Source organism: Elephantulus edwardii, unplaced genomic scaffold (assembly GCF_000299155.1).
Source record: "Elephantulus edwardii isolate Elephantulus edwardi_28Jun2011 unplaced genomic scaffold, EleEdw1.0 scaffold00037, whole genome shotgun sequence".
Classification (NCBI taxonomy): domain Eukaryota; kingdom Metazoa; phylum Chordata; class Mammalia; order Macroscelidea; family Macroscelididae; genus Elephantulus; species Elephantulus edwardii.
Window position 1 is genome coordinate 11,391,500 of NW_006399787.1, and position 20,641 is coordinate 11,412,140.

General features: G+C 50.5%; 1 protein-coding gene across 1 annotated transcript in view; it reads left to right on the forward strand.

Annotated features, from left to right (window-relative positions):
- Nucleotides 1–20,226, forward strand: part of LTBP2 (latent transforming growth factor beta binding protein 2) — a 148,136-nt gene extending 127,910 nt beyond the window's left edge. Inside the window, 19 exon segments of the mRNA XM_006884680.1 lie at nt 7,364–7,483; nt 8,665–8,787; nt 8,992–9,117; nt 10,435–10,560; nt 11,916–12,038; nt 12,161–12,286; nt 12,833–12,955; nt 13,621–13,752; nt 14,037–14,162; nt 14,477–14,620; nt 15,250–15,441; nt 15,566–15,649; nt 16,962–17,090; nt 17,369–17,506; nt 17,589–17,756; nt 18,412–18,707; nt 18,709–18,778; nt 19,503–19,652; nt 20,081–20,226. Coding sequence (XP_006884742.1) covers nt 7,364–7,483; nt 8,665–8,787; nt 8,992–9,117; nt 10,435–10,560; nt 11,916–12,038; nt 12,161–12,286; nt 12,833–12,955; nt 13,621–13,752; nt 14,037–14,162; nt 14,477–14,620; nt 15,250–15,441; nt 15,566–15,649; nt 16,962–17,090; nt 17,369–17,506; nt 17,589–17,756; nt 18,412–18,707; nt 18,709–18,778; nt 19,503–19,652; nt 20,081–20,226 — 2,642 coding nt within the window.
- The last annotated feature ends 415 nt before the right edge of the window (nt 20,227–20,641 follow it).

Here is a 20,641-nt window from a genome sequence, read left to right on the forward strand (position 1 = left end):
CACCACAGCTCAAAGGCATCAATTCTTCTTCTATCCTCCCTAGTCATTGTCCAGCTCTCTGATGCATAGCAAGTGATTGCAAAGACAGTGGCCTATATCAGGCAAACCTTAGTCTCCAGACTGACATCATTGCTCTTCAGTACTTTGGAGAGATCCCTAACAGCAGACTTTCCCATTGCAATATGTCTTTTAATTTCCTGGCTGCTGGTGCTAAGAGTGTTATGTTTTATAAAATTAATCTCCATTAAATCATGCCCACCATTACACCATCTTTTCAGGTCCTCACCAGATCTTTCCCATTTTCTTTACCTCTCCCTCCACCCACCAAATTATGCAACCTTGTGATTTCCCCCTTGCCCACTCTCACCTCTCTTCTCCCACCCCTTTCCCACTTGCACCCCCATAGATGTCCTTTTTTTTATTAAATTAATTTATTTCTTTTTCGTTTCAATGAACATCTACAGAGATTTTGGAATTCCATTCATTCATTGTTGCACCCTTCTCCCAGCCCTCCCTCACCCCTTCCCCCCTTTATTTTTTATAATACTGGTTTTATGCAGTATTTGTCCTTATGAGACAGAGTTATTTCAGTCAGCATAATGCTCTCCAGTCTCTCCCAAGATATGTAGTATTTTTCAAAATTGTTGCTCCTGATGTTGCTGTTGTTAAGTGCGAATCAACTCTAAGATTCACATTGTTATTGTACACTGTCGGGTCGGATCTGACCCATAACTGCTCCTACAGTGAGTTTTCAGTGGCAGTAAACAGCATAGGGAGAGATTGCCCATCCTCCTCCATGAGAAGGCTCACTGGAACCCTATGAACCCTGCTCTGTGCTGCCCCATTGTCATGATCTCTTGAGCCCATTGTCACAGTCACTGTGCTAATCCATCTTGTTGGGGGTCTTCCTTTCTTTCTCTGACCCTTTAACTTCCCAGGATGATCCCCTTTTTCCAAGCACTGGCCTCTCCTGACAACATGCCCAAAGTATGTGAGACCAAGTTTCGGCATCCTTGCCTCTGTGGACAATCCTAATTGACATTAGAATTTTTTTTGTTTTAATTTTTATTGTGATTCTAATGAAAGTTTATAGAAAAGTTGAATTTCCATTCATTTGTTGTTACACCTTTTCCTCCCTACCCACCCCAGTTTGAGTCTCTCTTTAAAAATCTTCCATTGTTGCACAATTTCTCCCCCCCCCCCGCCCAGTCTGCCTTTCTATACACTTCTTATTCTGAACTATTGTCATGCAAATAATAGTATATTCCTTTTAAACAACTTTCCCCTCATTTGTTTCAATGCAATGTTCATTACTTATCCTCTCTTATCTTAGTTTCCCTCTAACCCCCATGTCAGTCCTGTTTTATAACAGTGGCTTTATGTAGTATTTGTTCTTTTGTGACTGAAATATTTCACTCAGCATAATGTCCTCCATGGTCACCCATTTTGTGTGATATTTCATGAGTTCCTTGTTTTTCAGTGCTGTGTAGTATTCCATTGTGTGATATACAGCTTCTCTATTCATTCATTTGTTGATGGGTACTTGGGTTGTTTCCACCTCTTATTATGAACAGTGCAGCAATAGACATGGGTGTGCATATATCTGTTTGGGTGGCAGTTCTGGTTTCTTTAGGGTGTGTTTCCAGTAGTGGAATTGCTGGGTCAAATGGTATTTCAATTTCCAACTTTTTGAGTAAGTGCCATACTGCCTTCCAGAGTGGTTGCAACATTTTACACTCCCACCGACAGTGAATAGGGGTTCCAATTTCTCCACAACCTTGCCAGCATTTGTTGTTTGCTGCTCTGATGAACTTTGCTATTGTTATTGGGGTGAGATGATATCTCATAGTTGTTTTGATTTACATCTCTTAAGAAGCTAGAAATTTTGAATATTTTTCATGTATTTATTTGTTCGCCATCTGAATGTCTTCTTTGGTGAAGGGTCTGTTCATATCCTGTGCCCATTTTGTGATTGCGTTATTTACCTTTATCTTGTTGAGATGCTGGAATATTCTATAAATCCTAGATATAAGTCCATTATCAGACATGTCATTCCAAAATATTTTTTCCCAGTCTGTGGCTTACCTTTTTACCCTCTTGGAGAAGTTTTTGGATGTGCCATAGGAATTTTATTCTCAGAAGGTCCCATTCACCTATTTTATTCTCTCCTTGTTATAGGTTTTAATCCTGATTGCCATTAGATTTTAATATTAAATTTGACATTAGCTTTTATTAAACAGGAAAGTTAAACTAACAGAGATGAACTAAGAACAGACCACAGCATTAAGTGTCTGACTTACCAGTCTGTATTAAAGGCACAAGGTCTGACGGGGATAGGCTTGGGTCTGGCTCTTATATCAACGTCTGAGTATGGAGACTATAATGTCCGTCTCAGATGCTCTCCTGAAAACCGAGTAAGATAATAGGTACAAAGCCTTGTCTCTGACATATACAGATCCTCAGAGAAATACGGATATTGACTGTTTAACTAATTAAGCAATTCATTAATATTGAGTAGTATTTTACCTTTCTCTTCTTTTTTTTTTTCATACCTAGGTTCCCTCTCCCCTACACACACACACACACACACACACACACCCATCCAATCGTCTAGATTGTCCCCTTCTCTTCTAGGGGAAACGTCTAGACACACGCCTCAGCTAGAAGGTCAGGCTGAGTTCCTGGCCCAGGGTAGGCACTCAGAGTCTGTTGAAAGAATGATGTAGCTTGTCTGTTTCTCCAGGTTTCCACCAGTAACCACAGGCCTGGGCCATCACCCCAGGAGCCCAGTCAATTTCCTCTCTGTCTTTCTTCTTTCTCCAACTAAGAAACCACTTTCCACTAAAAACTCAAGGTCTGTGGTTAAAGGCCAGAGTGATTGGACAGTAGCCCTCCCAACAGTCTCAATAGTATTTCTATTGTACCAGAATTCCAAGTTCCCATCGACAGGGGTTGGATTCCCCAGCAGACTCCTAGGGTCTTTGCCTCCCTCTTCCCATCAAGTGCTGTCGAAAGTCACCCAAGTTTCCAATCCTGACCAAACACCATGCTTCACCCTGTGCTCTAACAAGGAAGAGAGGTGGGTAACTTTACATTTCCTCCTGCAAAGGCTGAAGCCCTGGTAAACTGTGGTTTCTTCACACAGCAGGTGAGGCTGGTTCCAAGAGCAATTGCTTTCACCGGTCTTTTGGGTCTTTTTAGTAGCCTCACCCCAAGAGGATGATACGTGAAGCTTTAAGCATATGGTCCTAGTTTTGGTTAGCAAGTGTTTGTTGACTGACAGCAGGAGTTACTATTGTTGTTAGGTGCCATCGAATTGACGATGACAGAGACTCAATGAACAACAGATCTGAACCTTGTCCTGTTCTGTACCATCTTCATGATTTCTGTCATGCTGATGCCCATTGTTACAGTCTCTGGGTCAATCCATCTTCTTGAGGGTCTTTTTCTCTTTCACTGACCATCTGTCTTTCCCAGCATGATGTCTGTCTCCAAGGATTGGTTCCTTCTGAGAATATGCCCAACCTAAGTGAGATGAAGTTTACCATCCTTGCCTCTAAGGAGCTCTCTTTGATTGTACTTCCTTCAAAACAGGTTCGTTTGTTCTTTTGACAGTCCATGGTATATTCATTCTTTTTCTCTAACAACACATTCCAAAGTCATCGATTCTTCTTCTGTCTTTTTTATTCATTTTCGAATGTTCAGATGCATGCAAAGCCATTGAAAAGATCATGGCTTACTTCAGGTGCACTTTGTGGGTTTTTGTATGTTTGTTTTATTCCTTAGTCTTTAAACTGACCTACTTGCTCTTTAGAACTTTGGAGAGGTCTTAGACAGCAAGTTTTTTCAAGGCAACATGTCTTTTGATTTCTGGACTGATGCTGCCATGGGGTGTTGATTGTGGATCTAAGTAAAATGAAATCATTGTTAACTTCAACCTTTTCTCCAACTAGCAAGATGTTGCCTCTTGCTAGAGAGACAGCAACAGACAAGACAGATTGTTCTCATTTCTGGCAACATGCTAAAGCCGACCATCATTTTAGTTAAACTTCAAACCCAAGGCTAGGCAGATATCTGCACCCAGTGGAGGGCTTCAGTCCAGGGACCAAGATTGGTGGAACAACTTCGGGAAATCTGGCCACAGAATCTATTTCATCCAGTATCTTCATGGGGCCCCTTGTGACTAGCTAGGTTAATGGTTTAGTTGTGTCTACTTCCTAATGGTTTAGCTGTATCTGCTTCCATTCAGGAAAGCCCGGCTGTGGCTCTGGTGGACTCGGTGGCTCCAATCTCCTGCCCTCTTTCTCCCACTTGTGACAGATCTCTCACAATGATCATCACCGGCTGGGCTCTGGGCTATAGGAGGAAGTGATGTGCCAACCATTGTGGTTCAGCTGGGGTCCCTGCCCCATCTTTCTCACCCTTGAACCAGCCTCAAAGACAGCCAATAGCTCAAATGTGGCACGTTTCCATAGAAGAAAGAAAAAGGACCCTGGAGGCTTACACACAATGAAATGCTTTGGTCAATAAATCATACACATCATCTCCACTTCTAACACATTGGCCAGCTGTGGTCCCATGGCCCCACCCAGCCACAAGGGCTTGGGAAGCACAATCCTGCTGTGGCCCAGAAAGTGGGGAGCTGGAACTATTTAGTGACTAGAATTAGTGACACATGTCTTCTACATGCCCCATGTAAGACATTCTGTACGCTGCAGCCAGAAGCTATGCGGGGACAAGACGGACTTCAGGGCATGTTGCTCCTGATAAACTCAGTCTTACCTTCCTCTGTCACCTGATTCCCTAGAAAAGAAGTCTAAATACTTCTTTTTTCTTCAGCCTACTCTAAGGAGGACCTTGACATTTTCTCATCATCCTAGAAACCTCAATTCCCTAAATAAGGTATTTCTTATTTAGAAATTGCCTTCTTCATCCTCTGTTCTTGTTACATACCATTGAGTTGGAACTGACTCATAGCTGACCCTCCAGCGGGTTTTCAAACACAGTAAATAGCACAGTAAATATCACCCATCTTTCTCCTAGAGACCAGCTGGTGGGTTTGAACCATGTACCTTTAAGTTGGCAGTGCAACTCTTTATCACCAAGCCATTCATCCTTTACCATTCATCATGCTCCTCACCCAAGGTCAGCAGGCCATTTCTACTCTCTTCTGGATGGCTAGAGTGAGCAGTTCTAGATCCTTCAGACCCTCTATCTGGTGGTGGTGGTTGCTTTTGTTTGTTTTCATTCTTTCTTGTTTTCTCTGTTTCTGTCTTTTAAAGAAACTTCAGGTTAGCTTAGCCTTGTGTCACCAAACGCCAGCTTGGGACTCCTGGTTGCCTTCTTTCCAGAGATGAGCATTATCTCTGTGTTGCCAGGATTACCCACATCTGTTCTGAAGAGTTCTGCTTCTGTCCTAGCCAAGCTCTTTCAATGACCACCTGCCCTGTGGGATAGCTTCCTGTTGTAGACCCTCCTGCCATGCTGGAAGATTATCAGGAGGGCATGTTGCAAGGATGGACCAGTCCTTGAAGAGAGGCTTCGAAGGCTGGGGGGACAGCACAAGAGAGAAAGACTCTGGATGAGATGGATTGACTCAGTGACTGGGATACTGGGAGTAGGTGTGTCAGAGACAATAATGTTGGCTCAGGACAGAGCAGGGTTCACAGCTGTTGTATATAGGGCCACTGAGTCGCAGGCAACTTGCTGCCACATGACAACAATAACCCTCACCAAGGTGAAGCTTGGGCTTGAGAGGGCTTTAGCCTTCCAAAACACGGAGCTTTCATTTATCCTGACTCCTGCCGCCTAAGTCACCTTGGGGGGTATGCATTTTTACCCTCAGGCTTAGAGTCTATGTTATGTTCTGTGATAACAATTGGGGGGGGTTGGCGCTTTTGCAGAAAGCCTGTGTTCTGACCCTTGACTTTCTTCCTGCATTCCAGTGTTGAGTCTTCTTTTCATGCCTGAGTGCTTAGTAGATATTTTCCCCCTAAAGTAGTAGAGATCTCAATCTAAAGGAAGAAGAATGACTTGTTGGGAAGAATAAGTCATCCTGCTTCCTTTGGAGTGGAACCAAGCTGTCTGTCATGAATAGTGACACTGGACTGGAGGAGTCTAATGTCCTCCTGCAGCTCTGACCCAGAGTTCAGTCCCTAAGCCATACACCGGCTCTTCAGTCACTTGCCTATGTGTCTTAAGTTGCATGATGAATAAGAATGCTAGAAGAAGAATCGATGCTTTGAAGCTGTGATGTTAGAGTACAGAATATCCCGTGGACTACCAAAAGAACAAACAAGTCTGTCTTGAAGAAAGGGCAACCAGGGAGCTTCTTATGGCAACGAAGGTGAGACTTCACCTCACATACTTTGGGGCTGTTGTCAGGAGCAGCCAGTCCTTGAAAAAAGACATCATTCTGGGAAAGGAGTAAGGTCAAAGACAGAGAGGAGGACCCTCAATGAGATGGATTTACACAATAATTGTAACGATGGGGTCAAGTCTATCAGAGATGATGGGGATAGGGTGGTCTTCAGATCGTTGTTACGATGAGCTGTAGGTGATTCAGCAGCTCCTAACAACAACTGAGCCAGGTTCCGGGTGTCTTGGAGTGTTTGTTGTGGTGGACCTCATGGTGCCAGGTCTTATCAGGAAGAACCCTGCCCTGCAGCTCCTGGCAACTGAACCTCCCTCCTCCGCCTCCTCCTCATCACTCACTCTCCCAGGACTGGTGTCCTCTCCCCTGTCTGCTGATCAGGCTCATCCTTTCTTCCTGGAGTCTCACCACAGGGGGTGCTGAGCACCCTCCTAGGTCTGACACCTCTCCAACAGAGACATCTTCTCAGTCCAGGCCACCGTGGCTACATCAAGATTCAGTCCTCATCCCCAAGCCTCGTTTCCAGAAGGTCCGTTTTGCCTTTACCGCCCTCTGGTGATCTTTTCTAAGGCCTCTGCCAACTAGTTAGTGCGCCAAGCATGCCCAAATGCAGTAAAGGTCAGCATTTATAAAGGATGAGAAATTCACCAAGGGAAGATAGGAAGGCACACCCCGGTCTAGCTTACAAAGCAGGGCTCTCTCATCTTCCCACAGCTCCTGGTCACCACAGTCTGCTGCACCCACCCAGGGAGTCTCCCTTTCTGATTTTTAAATTCTTCCATCTCTCGCTTTTGTCTAGGACAGTGAGTAGGAGGAGGAATTGAGGGCTTGGGAACACAGGACAACGCTCACTCTTTCCTATATTCATTTACATAAAAACTGACGCCTTTTTCCCCAGCCAAGGGCAGGGTCAAGGGCTTACTTCCTCACAGACCTGCTCATGTGCTGTGATTCCCAGGGGTGACCAAGGGAGAGGCTGTTATTTTTCAGATATCAATGAATGTCGTCACCCTGGCACCTGCCCCGATGGGAGATGCGTCAACTCCCCCGGCTCCTACACTTGTCTGGCCTGTGAGGAGGGCTACAGGGGCCAGAACGGGGCCTGCGTAGGTAAGGACTGCTTGCCAAGGTACTGAGGGTGTCATGTGGCCTAAAAACCCCTGCTTGAGCCCCACCCAAAGGGGGAAAGAGATGGGCAGAGGGGGACAACTGGAGGCTCTTGTCTTCTGTGGTCCTGTCAGACACCCAGAAGATGCTGGGTGTAGGATGGATGTGTGCTTCAGTTCCTGCTGCTCTGACCTCTGAATCAGCTGGGGTGGTGTCCCCTTCTGCTCCTCAGTGTTATCCGTCCAGGACTATAGTTCAAGGTCCTGGATACTTCTGTGGCTGAATCCTATTAGGTGGGATGAGGAAGAGGCTGAGTCTGGTTATGTGAGCCACAAGTCGGACCCTCCCGTGGCTTCCACGTAAACAGCAGCACCTCAGTGCAATGCCTTCCTTGACGGTGGTTACCTCTTCCCTCCAAGGGGAGCTGCATGTCACCAGTAGGAGTGCCCTCCCCGTCAGCCCCTACATGAAGAAGGGCCCAGGGTTCTGAATGCCAGGAGGGGGCTGAGTTTTGAGTCGATGCTTTGAGGATCTGGAGAAGGCAGCTGTTTCCCAGGCTCTGGAGGCTGCTGCTCAGCCACCCAGGCCTGGCCTGACCTGTCCCTGTGGCCCGCCCACCCACCTGCCCTGGCCTCTCCCTGTGGCCCGCCCACCCACCTGCCCTGGCCTCTCCCTGTGGCCCGCCCACCCACCTGCCCTGGCCTCTCCCTGTGGCTCATCCAGGCCTGGCCTGGCCTGGCCTGCCCTTTCCTTGTGGCTCACCCACCCACAGAAGTTGGTTGTTGGGCTGAGTGTGTGAGAGCATACTGGTTTGATTGGTAGGTGGCAGGCCAGAGAGGTTCAGATCCACCGTGACACCTTACTGGAAGTGCCCTTAAATAGACAGGCCAGTGCAGCTCCAGGGCTGGCAGCTCTGGCCTCCTTCCCATAGGACATATGCAGGGTGCTCTGTGTTACGTGCTAGGACTGAAGCAAGTGTGGCTGGTAGGACAGCACGCAACTCCAGTGGGGCAGGTGGGTCCATACCAGGAATGAGGGTGTATGGCCTCATGCGTTTCCAAGGGTGGCCTGTGGCCCCCTGAAGGCTGGTTCACTGGCCTCATAATCAGGGTACTCTAAGCCTGTGGATTGACACCTGTATGAAGGAGGGTGGCCAGCCACCATCTTGGCCTTCTCTCCTACAGATGTGAATGAATGTCTGACCCCTGGGGTCTGTGCCCATGGGAGGTGCATCAACCTGGACGGCACCTACAGATGCTCTTGTGAAGAGGGTTACGAAGTCACCTCAGACGGGAAGAGCTGTGAAGGTACAAAGACTGGAAACGTTTCCTCTGCAGGAGCAGATCACACCCAGCCTGGGGCTTCTCCTCTGTACCCAGCCCCAATCCACTCCTGGTCCCGCATCCCTGACCATGCTGGCCCTGCACATTCCCTCCTGCCTGTGCCTCTGGCTGGCCTGGGTGTGGCTGCCCACAGCGAGCCCACACGCAGAACCCAATGGCCTGTTTCAGATGTTGACGAGTGTGCCAGCCGGGCCGCCTGCCCTGCCGGGCTCTGTGTCAACACCGAGGGCTCCTTTACCTGCTCAGCCTGTGACAGCGGATACTGGGTGAATGAAGCAGGCACGGCTTGTGAAGGTAACATGAAGGCAGAGGGAGAGAGGGCGGAGCAGAGGACACTCCGCTTATCCCCCAGCTGTGGGCGGCACTGAGATTCAAGCCACCCAGAGAATGGGTCATCCTGAAGCTGAGGGTCTCCAAGTGGGGCTGGAAGACCCTGTCAGTGGAATTAGCATAGGGACAGATTGCCCAGTAAGCAAGGGAAGCATGGGCTTATTTGTGCGTATTTCTTGGTCTGTCGTGAACAATTTCACATGAGTTTTACCTCTTTGATGTGATGAAAAACATGAAACTATTTACTACAGATTTAAAAATAAGCACAAGTGACATTATGCCTACTTTGCTTCTGAGTGGTTGTTGTTAGGTCCCATCAAGTCAAAACCAACCCCTTAGCTGACCCTCCAGTGGGTTTTCAGAAGCTATCAATGGAATGGAAGGAAATTGTACTTTTTTTCTCCCATGGAGCAGCTGATGGTCTCGAACTAGTGCCTTTGGATTGGCAGCATAGCACCTGATCACCAGGCCACTCGAGCTCTAAGTATTCAATCTTTCTGAGGAACAGTAATTCTGAAAAGAGGCTTTGATTCTAAAGGGTTCTTCAGTGGAATAATCTGTAGGGAGTTGTGCTGCTAGCCTAAAGGTGGCCATTTCGAATCCAGCAACAGCTCTAGGGAGAAAGATGGGCAGTTTCTTCCAGTATAGGTTTTAGAAACCTGCCGGAGGCTCAGCTAAGAGTCTGCTCCCGCTCGACAGCAAGGAGAGTTGAGAGGAAGTTTTGATTCTTTAGGAATGCACTGAGGGGTTGGACAGATGCCAGCAGAATCTGACGTGAAAAAATGTGAAACTTTTCACTCTAGGTTAGTAAATAAGCACAATTAATCCCATGCTTAGGGAGCTCTGGTGGCCTAGCGGCAAGAAGCTGTGCTTGCATTCCCAAAGGCATGCGGTTCTAATCCACCAGCAGTACCCCAGGAGAAGCAATCTCCTCCCGTGCGATTAACTGCCTCTGAAAATCTGCCAGAGGGTCAGCTATGGGTTGGTTCCGACTTCATTGTATACAACAATAACAATCCTATGCTTGCCTGGTTTATTGGGGAATCTGACACTGATTTGGCCCCAAGGAGAGCTGCTGGTGTCAGAATTCCCAAGCTCAGAGGTGAGGGCAGGAATCCCGGGATTGCCCTCTAGAGAGCCCACAGCCAGCACCTGCCTTTCCCCAGAGGCTGGAAAAGTGTCCTATGCGCTCAGAGAGGGACGCAGAGGTGTGGTGAAGTGCCTGTGCTGGGTGGGGAAGCCTTCCACTCACTTGCATGACTGACTCTTTGCCTGCCTCAGACCTGGACGAGTGTGCCTTCCCGGGGGTCTGCCCCTCAGGAGTCTGCACCAACACGGTGGGCTCCTTCCTCTGTAAGGACTGTGATGAAGGCTACCAGCCCAGCCCCCTGGGCCATACCTGTGAAGGTAAGCAGTCTGTGAAGTGCAGATGGGGACTTGGGGGACTCACCTGTCACTCTTCAAGGGGGAGTGTCAACAGGGAGAAAGTGGAACATAAGGAGTGATGTTAGAACATGGGGATTGTAATCAGTGTCACAAAGCATAATGTGAAGGGAGCTCTGGTGGCAAGAAGCTGTGCTGCAATCCTGGAGGCATGTGGTTCGAATCCACCAGATGCTCTGCTGGAGAAGAAGGGGCAACCTCCTCTTGTGCCAGTTGGATCCGATTCCATGGTATACAACAAGGAAAAAAACCCCGAAAACCCAACAAACAACGCATAATGTACATGAACAAACATTGCCATAGAGTTGAAACCCACTCCTAGCTAACCCTCCAGCGGGTTTTCAGAGTTGTAAATCACATGGGAGGAGAAGGCCCACCTTTCTCCCGAAAAGGCCTTTGGGTTAGCAGCCCAACTCCTTACGGACAAAGCCACTAAAGTTCAGTTGACGTTATTGTTGGTTGCTATTGAGTCAAGCATGATTCAAATGAACAAAAGGCCTGAAGCCTTTCTGTAACTACAGTCATTTATCAAAGTTTATAGAGTTTCCAGTGGCACATTGTTTTGGAAGTGGATGCTACTCCTGCTTCTGTAATGGAGAATAAAATTTGCCCTGTCAACTTTCACTCAAGTCACAATTAAACATTTTTTAAAGAGGAGAAAGAGGATATCTAGACCAGTGGGGTCCTTCAATCCACTGAGGGACATCTTTCTCACCCCCTCCCAAACTTGAGCAGGTGGTCAACCGCAGACCTGAGTCTCATGGACCAAATTAAAAGGCTTGTGTGTGTGTGTGTAAACATCACAGGGGAACTTTGTTAGATATACTGCTTCCTGGGCCTGGCCTGACCCACCAAGTCAGACCCTGGAGGGAAGCTGTGGGATCTGAAGTCTAACAAGGTTCTAGGGAGAGTGTGGACTAGGATCCTGGTTTGAGAGACAAGGATCAGATTTCAGGAAGTTAAGACGCTATCTCAATTTCTCCAACCATGCCTTCTTTCTCATTTCCTTATGCTTCTAAGGAAAAGCTAAGCCCTCTTAGCTAAGGTAAGGGTTGCTGGGAGGGGCTGAGAATCCCTAAGGTGAGCAGTGGAGGCAGGGGCTGAGCCCAGGCAGAGCTGTGAGTGAGCCTTCTGCCCCCCCCCCCCCACCAGGCTTCCTTCAGCACAGCCTTCTCCCCATTGTGCTGCTGTGTAAGGAGCCAATGCTTCTATGGCTCCAGTCTCCTCAGACAGTGATGGGGACCCTGGGGCCTCCTCCTAGGTCCCTGCGTTGGGAGGGGCTGCTATCAGCTTTCTCCCTCCCTTTTGTGGGCCTGCAGACATCGATGAATGTGAAGACCCCCAGAGCAGCTGCCTGGGAGGCGAGTGCAAGAACGTGCCTGGCTCCTACCAGTGCCTCTGCCCCCTTGGCTTCCAGCTGGCCAATGGCACCATCTGTGAGGGTGAGTGCTTGTCTGTCTGTGAGGGTGAGTGTCTTCTCCACCACGGGGTAGGGTAGGGGGACAGTGAGTGCACAAGAGGCAAAGCTGTCCCCTGCAAACACCAGGCCTTCTTCTTGTTGCAGACGTAAACGAGTGTGTGGGAGAAGAGTACTGCTCACCGCATGGCGAGTGCCTCAACAGCCACGGGTCCTTCTTCTGTCTCTGTGCCCCCGGCTTTGTCAGCGCCCTGGGGGACACCAGCTGCCAGGGTGAGAAGCCAGCGTGGCCATGACTATTAGTCACTAGCAGGGGGCGCCAGAGGCTTTGTTTGTAGTGATGCAGTGAAAGCCCTTATTAAGTGCTGAAAACAGACGCCATTGGGTGGCTCAAACTATTCATGCCCTCTGCTGCTAACTAAAGGCTGGAGGTTCAAACCACCCAGAAGTGCCCCAGAAGAAAGACCTGCTGATCCACTTCCAGAAGACCAGCCTTCAAAATCCTTGTGCAGACCAGTTCTCCTTGACATGAGTCAGAGTCCCTTTGGCAACTTGTTTTCCTGGTTTACAGAAATAGAGTACTATGGTTCCACCCAGGATGGGAGACTGGCTGGGGTTGATGAGAGGAAGCTAAGGGCTAAGGAGCGCCTTAGAGTCCTTCACCAAGGTCTCTGTGGCCCTTTCTGGATTCCTCTCTTGCCCCAACAGAGGCCCAGTTTCACCTGCTTCCAGCTGGCCTCCAGCTCAGGGCCCTCCCCATGTCCTCCTAGGGGCTCCATGGAGGAGGGGGCTGGGACTGCTGACATCCTTCTCTTCTAGATGTGGACGAGTGCGCAGCAACAGACCAGTGTCCGGGAGGGCACTGTGTCAACACTGAGGGCTCCTTCAACTGTCTGTGTGACACTGGCTTCCAGCCCTCCCTGGAGAGTGGAGAATGTGTGGGTAAGGGCTTTGGAGTGTGAAGGGGGTGCTGCCCCACACCTGCCTCCCTCCACCCGTGCCTGGCTCTCAGCTACCTGGGACTGGGGCCTGCAGTTTCCCAGGAAGCACTACTTCCCACAGAGGGATCGTTCAGTGAACAGAGTGTGGGGCCTCTGCTCGCTCTGAGGCTGTCTTCCTGGCTCTTGTGTTAGCAGAGCACGTAACTCTTTTTAAAGTTACACTGATTCCAACAGACATTTATTGAACACCTGCTAGTTTTAAGGCCTTTTGCTGGGATAAGTAAGATTGTTATGGACTATCTTGAAATTGAGCAAGAGAGATAGCGATGAGGCGAGCTCTGTGGTGAAGGGTTGATGTGAAGAGAAGTATAATGTGCTCAGCTGATGAGGAGAGCGGGTGAGAGGGACAAGAGTTACAGAAAGCATAGCGCTTTGCTACTTAGCACACAGTTCTCTTCCTAGCCGCTCATCCCTGCTGGGTCGGGGCAGTGATCCTGAACTTGATGTACTGGGGTTGAGATAAGCATGGCAATGTGTAACAGATCAAGGACACTCACAGCCCTCCCACATTGTGGGCCATGACTTAGTTACAGCAGATGGCCAGGCCAGCACACTGACTGGCCAACACTGCCCCATCTCTGCCCTCTCTCATGGCTCTGGTGACAGATGTTGATGAGTGTGCGGGCTATGACGACTCCGTGTGTGGACCCTGGAGGTGTGAGAACAGCCCTGGCTCCTTCCGCTGTGTGGTGGGCTGCCAGCCTGGCTTCCACATGACCCCGAGTGGGGACTGCATCGGTGAGCAGGGGCCGGGGGTCAGGGTGTGAGGTCTGCGGGTACCCATCGTATCTTACAGATAGGAATTTTGGAGACCTTTGAAGTAGGTAGATTTCCATACTATAGAGCTTGCGCCAAAATTGGAGAGGGCTGTTTGTATTTTTATTCTGTGTTTAGAGATGGTTTTTTGTTTTGATTTAGATCTTGGTGTTAATAAGTAAATAAATTTTTTCCAGTAAGCAGAGATATGCAGGGGGAGGGGAGAGAGAGAAGCACCCTATAGTCTGGTCTCTGCTGTCCCACAGACATAGACGAATGTGCCAATGACACCATGTGTGGGAGCCATGGCTTCTGCGACAACTCTGAAGGCTCTTTCCGCTGTCTCTGTGATCAGGGCTTCGAGACTTCACCATCAGGCTGGGACTGTGTTGGTGAGAGGTTTGTGGGTGGCCAGGCTCATGACCAGGGAAGGAACGGCCCAGCTGCCCTTCTTTCCATCTCCATACATGTTGGTCATCTCTTTCCTGCTATGCCTGTGGTCACACTGCTCCCTAAGAGCTCCCCACAGAATGGGCAGGGAAGGCTTCAAGGAAGAGGGCGATTTCCCCTCCATCCTACAGCCAGCACCTTCACTTTCAAAACCCAGCCTGCTTGTTTTGCGGGGGATGAGATGAGGGCCTGCCTGCTCGGGCCCCAGGCTGCCTAATTTTTTTAACACCAATAAACCTGTCCCCATGCCTGGCAGACGTGAATGAGTGCGAGCTGATGCTGGCCGTGTGCGGGGCTGCGCTCTGTGAGAACGTGGAGGGTTCCTTTCTGTGCCTGTGTGCCAGTGACATGGAGGAATATGATGCTCAGGAGGGGCGCTGCCGCCCGCGGGCGGCTGGAGGTAAGGCTGGGACGCTCACAGGACATCCTCCCTAGGCCCTTCAACATCCAAGACAGTTCTGGGGCTTACAAAGTGCTTGCACTGCGCCAGCAGCTTCACTACCTTGGCCCATGAGTGAGGCGAGGCTGGACTCAGAGCTTAGATAGTAACTCAGCCTCTCCGCTCGGCTGGGCTAGTCCTCACCCGGCCTTCATGGGCTTGGAGAAAAGGAGGCCGCACAACCACCTTTATGCTTTCTTCAGCTCAGTCACAGGAGAAAGAGGAAGGGTGGTAATTGTGAGGGACTGGACACATTAGGAAGTAGAAGAATAAAAGGCTGTCCCTGGGGTGGGGGTGGGGGGTCTGGACTAGGGTATCCTACTACATGGGAGGGAGGTAGTGTGGCATACAGAGAGAGCAAGGGTTCAAATCCATGCTGCATCACTTAGTAGCTGTAGACCTGTGTGACAACTCACTTAACTTCTCTAAGTTTCGATTTTATCATCTGGAGAAGGGAGATAATAACACCCACCCCAGGGAGTGAAATAATATCATTGATAGAAGCACAGTATACATTGTAGAATGCTGTCAATGTTACATTTTAATTCAAGGACTGGGGTGGCTCTTAAGCAGCTAATAATCCCGCACAGGTCAGGGTGTCCCCGAGGCCCCAACAGTGGACCACCCTTCAGGCCCCATTCGAATGGAATGCTACTCTGGGCTGAATGGCCAGCCACCCTGCTCCAGCGTCCTGGGCCGGAACACCACTCAGGCCGAGTGTTGCTGCACATGGGGCACCAGCTGGGGAGACGCCTGTGAATTGTGCCCACCCGAGGACTCAGGTAAGACCCCCTCAGTGTCTCCCCATATACTGTGGATCAGATTTATGGGGTGACACTGGAAAGAGGGGAGGGAGGAAGGAGAACAACCCCCTTCTTTCTCTGAACTGGATGCTTCCACACACAGTGGAATTCATTGAGATCTGCCCCAGTGGCAGGGGCTACATCCCCGTGGAAGGCACCTGGATGTTTGGACAGACCACCTACACAGGTACGTCCCTGCAGCCCTCACCCCAATCTGCTCACTGAGCAAATCCAGCCTGCTCCTCCAGGAAGCCCCCAGGGAAGCTCGGATCTGGCCGGTCCACCTAGACAGCTTTTAGCCTTTCTGTTTCAGCCTTAACCCTGTGTGAGCTTTTTTTAGCTGAGAGTTCTGACCCAGGGTCTTCCTGGAGCGTCCCATTCAGACCTCTCCTGAGTTGTTCCTGAAGGAAAGTGTTCAAGAACAAACTGCGATGCCTTGACTAACTCCCATCCTCCACTGTGTGTGGACATAGGGCCAGAGAGGATGAAGGACACTGCTGGACAGAGGCCATGGACTCCTGCTTTTCTCCTGTGCCCCATTTCTGAAGTCAGGACCTGGGGAACTTATTCTCACAGTGGGGTGTTTCAGGGACTCCCTATGGTCCTGAAGCTGCAGGAGGAGATGAGAGAAACAGAAGTGGCTCTCCTGGAGGGCTTGCTATGTGCCACACATTGTTGTGTTTTTTTTCTTTTTCCCACCACACACTGTTTTAAGAACTCTAACATACATTAACACCACACATGGATCCACAGTCAACACCCTTGGTACCAGGAGATTAGGAAGCATACTGCACTGGGCAAGCCTGCTGTCAGGGACCTCTCCAAATTACTGAGGAGCAGTGATATCAGTTCAAGGCCTAGGCGCACCTGATTCACGCCATAATTTTTCATTCACTTGCTGTGCATCTGAAAGCTGGGCAATGAATAAGGATGACAGGAGAATTGATGCCTTTGAATTGTGGTGTCGGAAAAGAGCACTGAATGTCCCATGGGCTGCCAAAAAACCAAACAGATAGGTCTTAGAAAAAGTGCAGCCAGAGTGCTCCTTAGAGGCGAAGATGGCGAAATTTTGTGTTACTTATGTTGGGCATGTTGTTAGGAGAGGCTGTCTTGGAAAGGGATATTATGCTTGGAAAGGTGGAGGTGGAAGAGAGAAAGGAAGACCCTCAATGAGATGGATTGACTCAGTGACTGCAGCAGTGGGCTCAAGTGTGTCGGAGATGATGAGGATGGCACAGGATAGGCCAGAGTTCTGACCTATTCATAAGGTTACTGAGTTTTATTCAGCTCGAGGTCACCTAACAACAACAATAATCCTAACACCTGTAAGAAGTAAGCATTATAATTCACGTTTTACAAGCAGGAACCTGAGGTGAGGAGGATTTAAGCAACTTGCCCCAAGTCTCTCAGCTGGTAAACAGCGGAGCCAGGACCTGAGCCCAGAAAGCCCAGCTTTGGAGTCCCAGGGCCTAAGTACTTCCCTGCTCTGTCTCCCACAGACGCTGATGAGTGTGTGATGTTCGGGCCGGATCTCTGCAGGAATGGCCAGTGCCTCAACACAGTGCCCAGCTACATCTGCCTGTGTGATCCTGGCTACCACTATGATGCCGCCAGCAAGAAGTGTGAGGGTGAGCACTCACCCTTCCCTCCCAGACCTCCACCCCATCAGTCACATTCCGGGGGAGTGTCCATTCCTGGGGAAGGTGTCCACTGTGACAGGCAGCTACGAGGTAAGGGGAGGCAGCGTTGTCAGGATTGTTTGTAAGTGCATCGATAGGGACGTGCCCCCTCAGTTGGGTGTAATGTGTGCTGCCTTCATTCTTGGTCACAGAAGAGCCCTGTGGAGGCGGTCAGTGGGGCCTAGGCACTGCCTCCTCACTGTCCTTCCTCCTTCCTGTCACTGCAGATCACAATGAGTGTCAGGCCATGGTCTGTGAGAACGGCGAGTGTGTGAACACAGAGGGCTCCTTCCACTGCTTCTGCAGTCCACCCCTCGTCCTGGACCTCAGCCAGCAGCGCTGCGTGAATGGCACCAGCGACGAGGGTGAGTGGACGGGGCCAGCAGGGCAGTGGAACAGTGGTCTGTGCCTGGAGACTTCATTTGTCTCTCTGCCCTGTGCTCCCAGATGACCTCCCTGACCATGATATCCACACGGACATCTGCTGGAAGAAAGTCACCAACTATGTGTGCAGCCAGCCCTTGCGTGGGCGCCGCACCACCTACACAGAATGCTGCTGCCAGGATGGGGAAGCCTGGAGCCAGCAGTGCGCCCTGTGTCCCCCCAGGAGCTCTGGTGAGAGGGGCTGTCTGTGCTGGGAGTGGAGGATGGGGGTACAGAACACAGCAGTGGGCTGGCATCCCCCTTAGGGGGACATCTTCTCCTGGGAAGGAAGGAGGTGGCAGGCAGCATGGTGGCCCCTGTCCTGATCACTCTTGTTTGGGGATAAAGTAGAGAGGATGGGTGCATGGAACTCTCAGAGGAGAATGGCTTCCCCCCACCCATACTTGTGCTCACCTCACTCTGATCTGGACGTTTCTCACCCTGACTTGGACTCCTTTCACCATGATCTGCACTCCCCCCACCCTGATCTGGACGTTTCTCACACTGACTTGAACTCCCTTCCCCCTGATCTGGACTCCCCCACCCTGATCTGGACGTTTCTCACGCTGACTTGGACTCCCATCACCCTGATCTGGACTCCCCCACCCTGGTCTGGACGTTTCTCACGCTGACTTGAACTCCCATCACCCTGATCTGGACTCCCCCACTCTGATCTGGACGTTTCTCACCCTGAGCTGGACTCCCTTCACCTTGATCTTGACTGTCCCGCCTACTGCTCCTTATCAGCCCTGTTCCCTCCCACCCCTGAGGTGTGGAGGGAAATGTCTAACTAAGCCTCAGCTCCCAGGAATTGGAGGCCAATGTTTCTCTCCCTCCTCCCTGACAGAGGTCTATGCTCAGCTGTGCAATGTGGCCCGCATCGAGGCAGAGCGGGAGGCTGGAGTCCACTTCCGCCCAGGTTATGAATATGGCCCTGGCCCAGATGACCTTCACTACGGCCTCTATGGCCCTGATGGAGCCCCCTTCTATAACTACTTGGGCCCTGAGGACAGCCTCCCTGAACCAGCCTTCCCTGACATGGCCAGCCACCTAGGGGACCACACACTTGCCTTTGAATCACCCCTACAGCCTCCAGAAGCCCAGCCCCGCTACGTGGCCAGCCTGCCAGGTCCGTATTGCTGTAAAAAGAGGAGAGGAGGGCAGGGAGGATGTTTCACTTCCTTCTGTTACATCATGTTGCCAGCAGGCTGAGGGTGAGGAAGGGAAAGAATGCACTGAGCCAACTGTTCCCCTCAGGGATCACTCAGGGACAGCTCCTCAGCCCCCGTCAGACCTGGTAACTATCACAAAGTAGCACGGGGGCGCCAAAGAGTACAGGGCTCTTCTCAGGCTCCACAGGCTTGCCTCTGGGAGTCAAGAGAGTGAGAAAGTGGGGTACACTTGGGCTGTTTTCCACATTTGGTCAACAAGTCTCCTTCCATACCACTTAGACAGTAAGGGACGGCCTGCTTTCAGGGGAGCCAGCACTCACATTCATCACCTGGCATGTGGATGAAGACTTTTCAATCACGTTCAAGGCCTGCTGAGGTGGCTTCTTTCAGATGGTGACAACTTCAGCCCTCAGGGCTGAGGAAGTCAAGTCAGGCACCTGCTACAGCTCCTATGGCCAACACCAACAAAACCAAAAACTACATAAGGACATCCATCAGTTTTGGAGCTTTGAACTGCAAAAGTGGAGTCCCAACCATTATTCCAGGAGTGTTCGCGCCAAGCCTAGCATGTCTGTCTCACTGAAATGGAACATACTTAGTTTTAAAGAGTATCACCATCACCTTTCATTTTAGTACTTTTCTGTGAGAACTTTATGACTCCTGCCCCAGAGAGTTTGTCAGGGGCAACCAGGAGGGTGGGGGTTCTGGAGTTAAGAGACCCGACTCTGAGGCCTTGTCTTCCTTCTCTCTGGCTCCCTCCTACCAGACTACCAGGCTGGCTTTGAAGGGCTCCGGGCAGAGGAGTGCGGCATCCTGAACGGCTGTGAGAATGGGCGCTGTGTGCGCGTGCAGGAGGGCTACACCTGCGACTGCTTCGAGGGCTTCCAGCTGGACATGGCCCACATGGCCTGTGTGGGTGAGTTTACAGTTGAAGGCGGGTGGTGGCTCTGATGTGCATGCGAAGGCCAGGCTGGCACTCTGCCCACGTGCAGATGTCCTACTAAATTTAAGACAGTCCACTGCTGTCCCCTAGTGGGGCTGCCAGGCACCAGCCTACGGGGAGAGGTTTCATGAGGGGAGGTCTAATACTGCATTTTGAAAGTGTGGAGATTTCTAACACAGAAGGCAGGCGGGGGGGACAGGATCACTGTTCTGGGCGTGGTCTGAGCTCACGATTGTTTTATGTTACTAAGTTGCTTAGTTTGGGACAGTGACTTCAACCTCAGGTGCCAGCTCTGTGAATTGGCAGCAAGGCAAGGGCCAGGGTCTGGTTTCAAAGGGGCAGGGAGAGCAGGCCAGACTCGTGGGCTCCCTACAGCTCTGCCATTCTCCCCTTCATCCTAGATGTCAATGAATGTGAGGATTTGAATGGCCCTGCTGCTCTGTGTGCCCATGGCCACTGCGAGAACATAGAAGGCTCCTACCGCTGCCACTGCTCCCCAGGCTATGTGGCCAAGGAAGACCCCCCACACTGTGCTGCCAGGGAGTAGCAGGGAGGGGTATGGAAGCTACCTGGAAATGCTCCCAGCTGAATGATGCTCTCCTGCTGGGAAGACATCTTGATGACATCTGGCAGGAGGCACTGGATCCAGTCCCCGGCCAGCCTTGCCTACCTTTCATCTCTCAGCTTAGGCTCTGGCTATGAGCTTCCACCACTGCCTCCATGCCACCATGCCCTTGCTTGGCTCAAACATCACCAAATGCTTTGATGCTTCAGCCCTTGGCCAGGAGGCCTGGTCCATCACCTGTCTTGGCCTTGCTATGGAATGTTTGCCAAAGGATGGCCCTCAGCTTCCCTCTCTCAAGCTGTACAAATGGGCAGAGTTCTTCTGCCCCACACTGCAGACACCTCTGTCCAGCCATTACCACGTCATCCTGATGATTCCACAGCCAGAACAGAAGCTA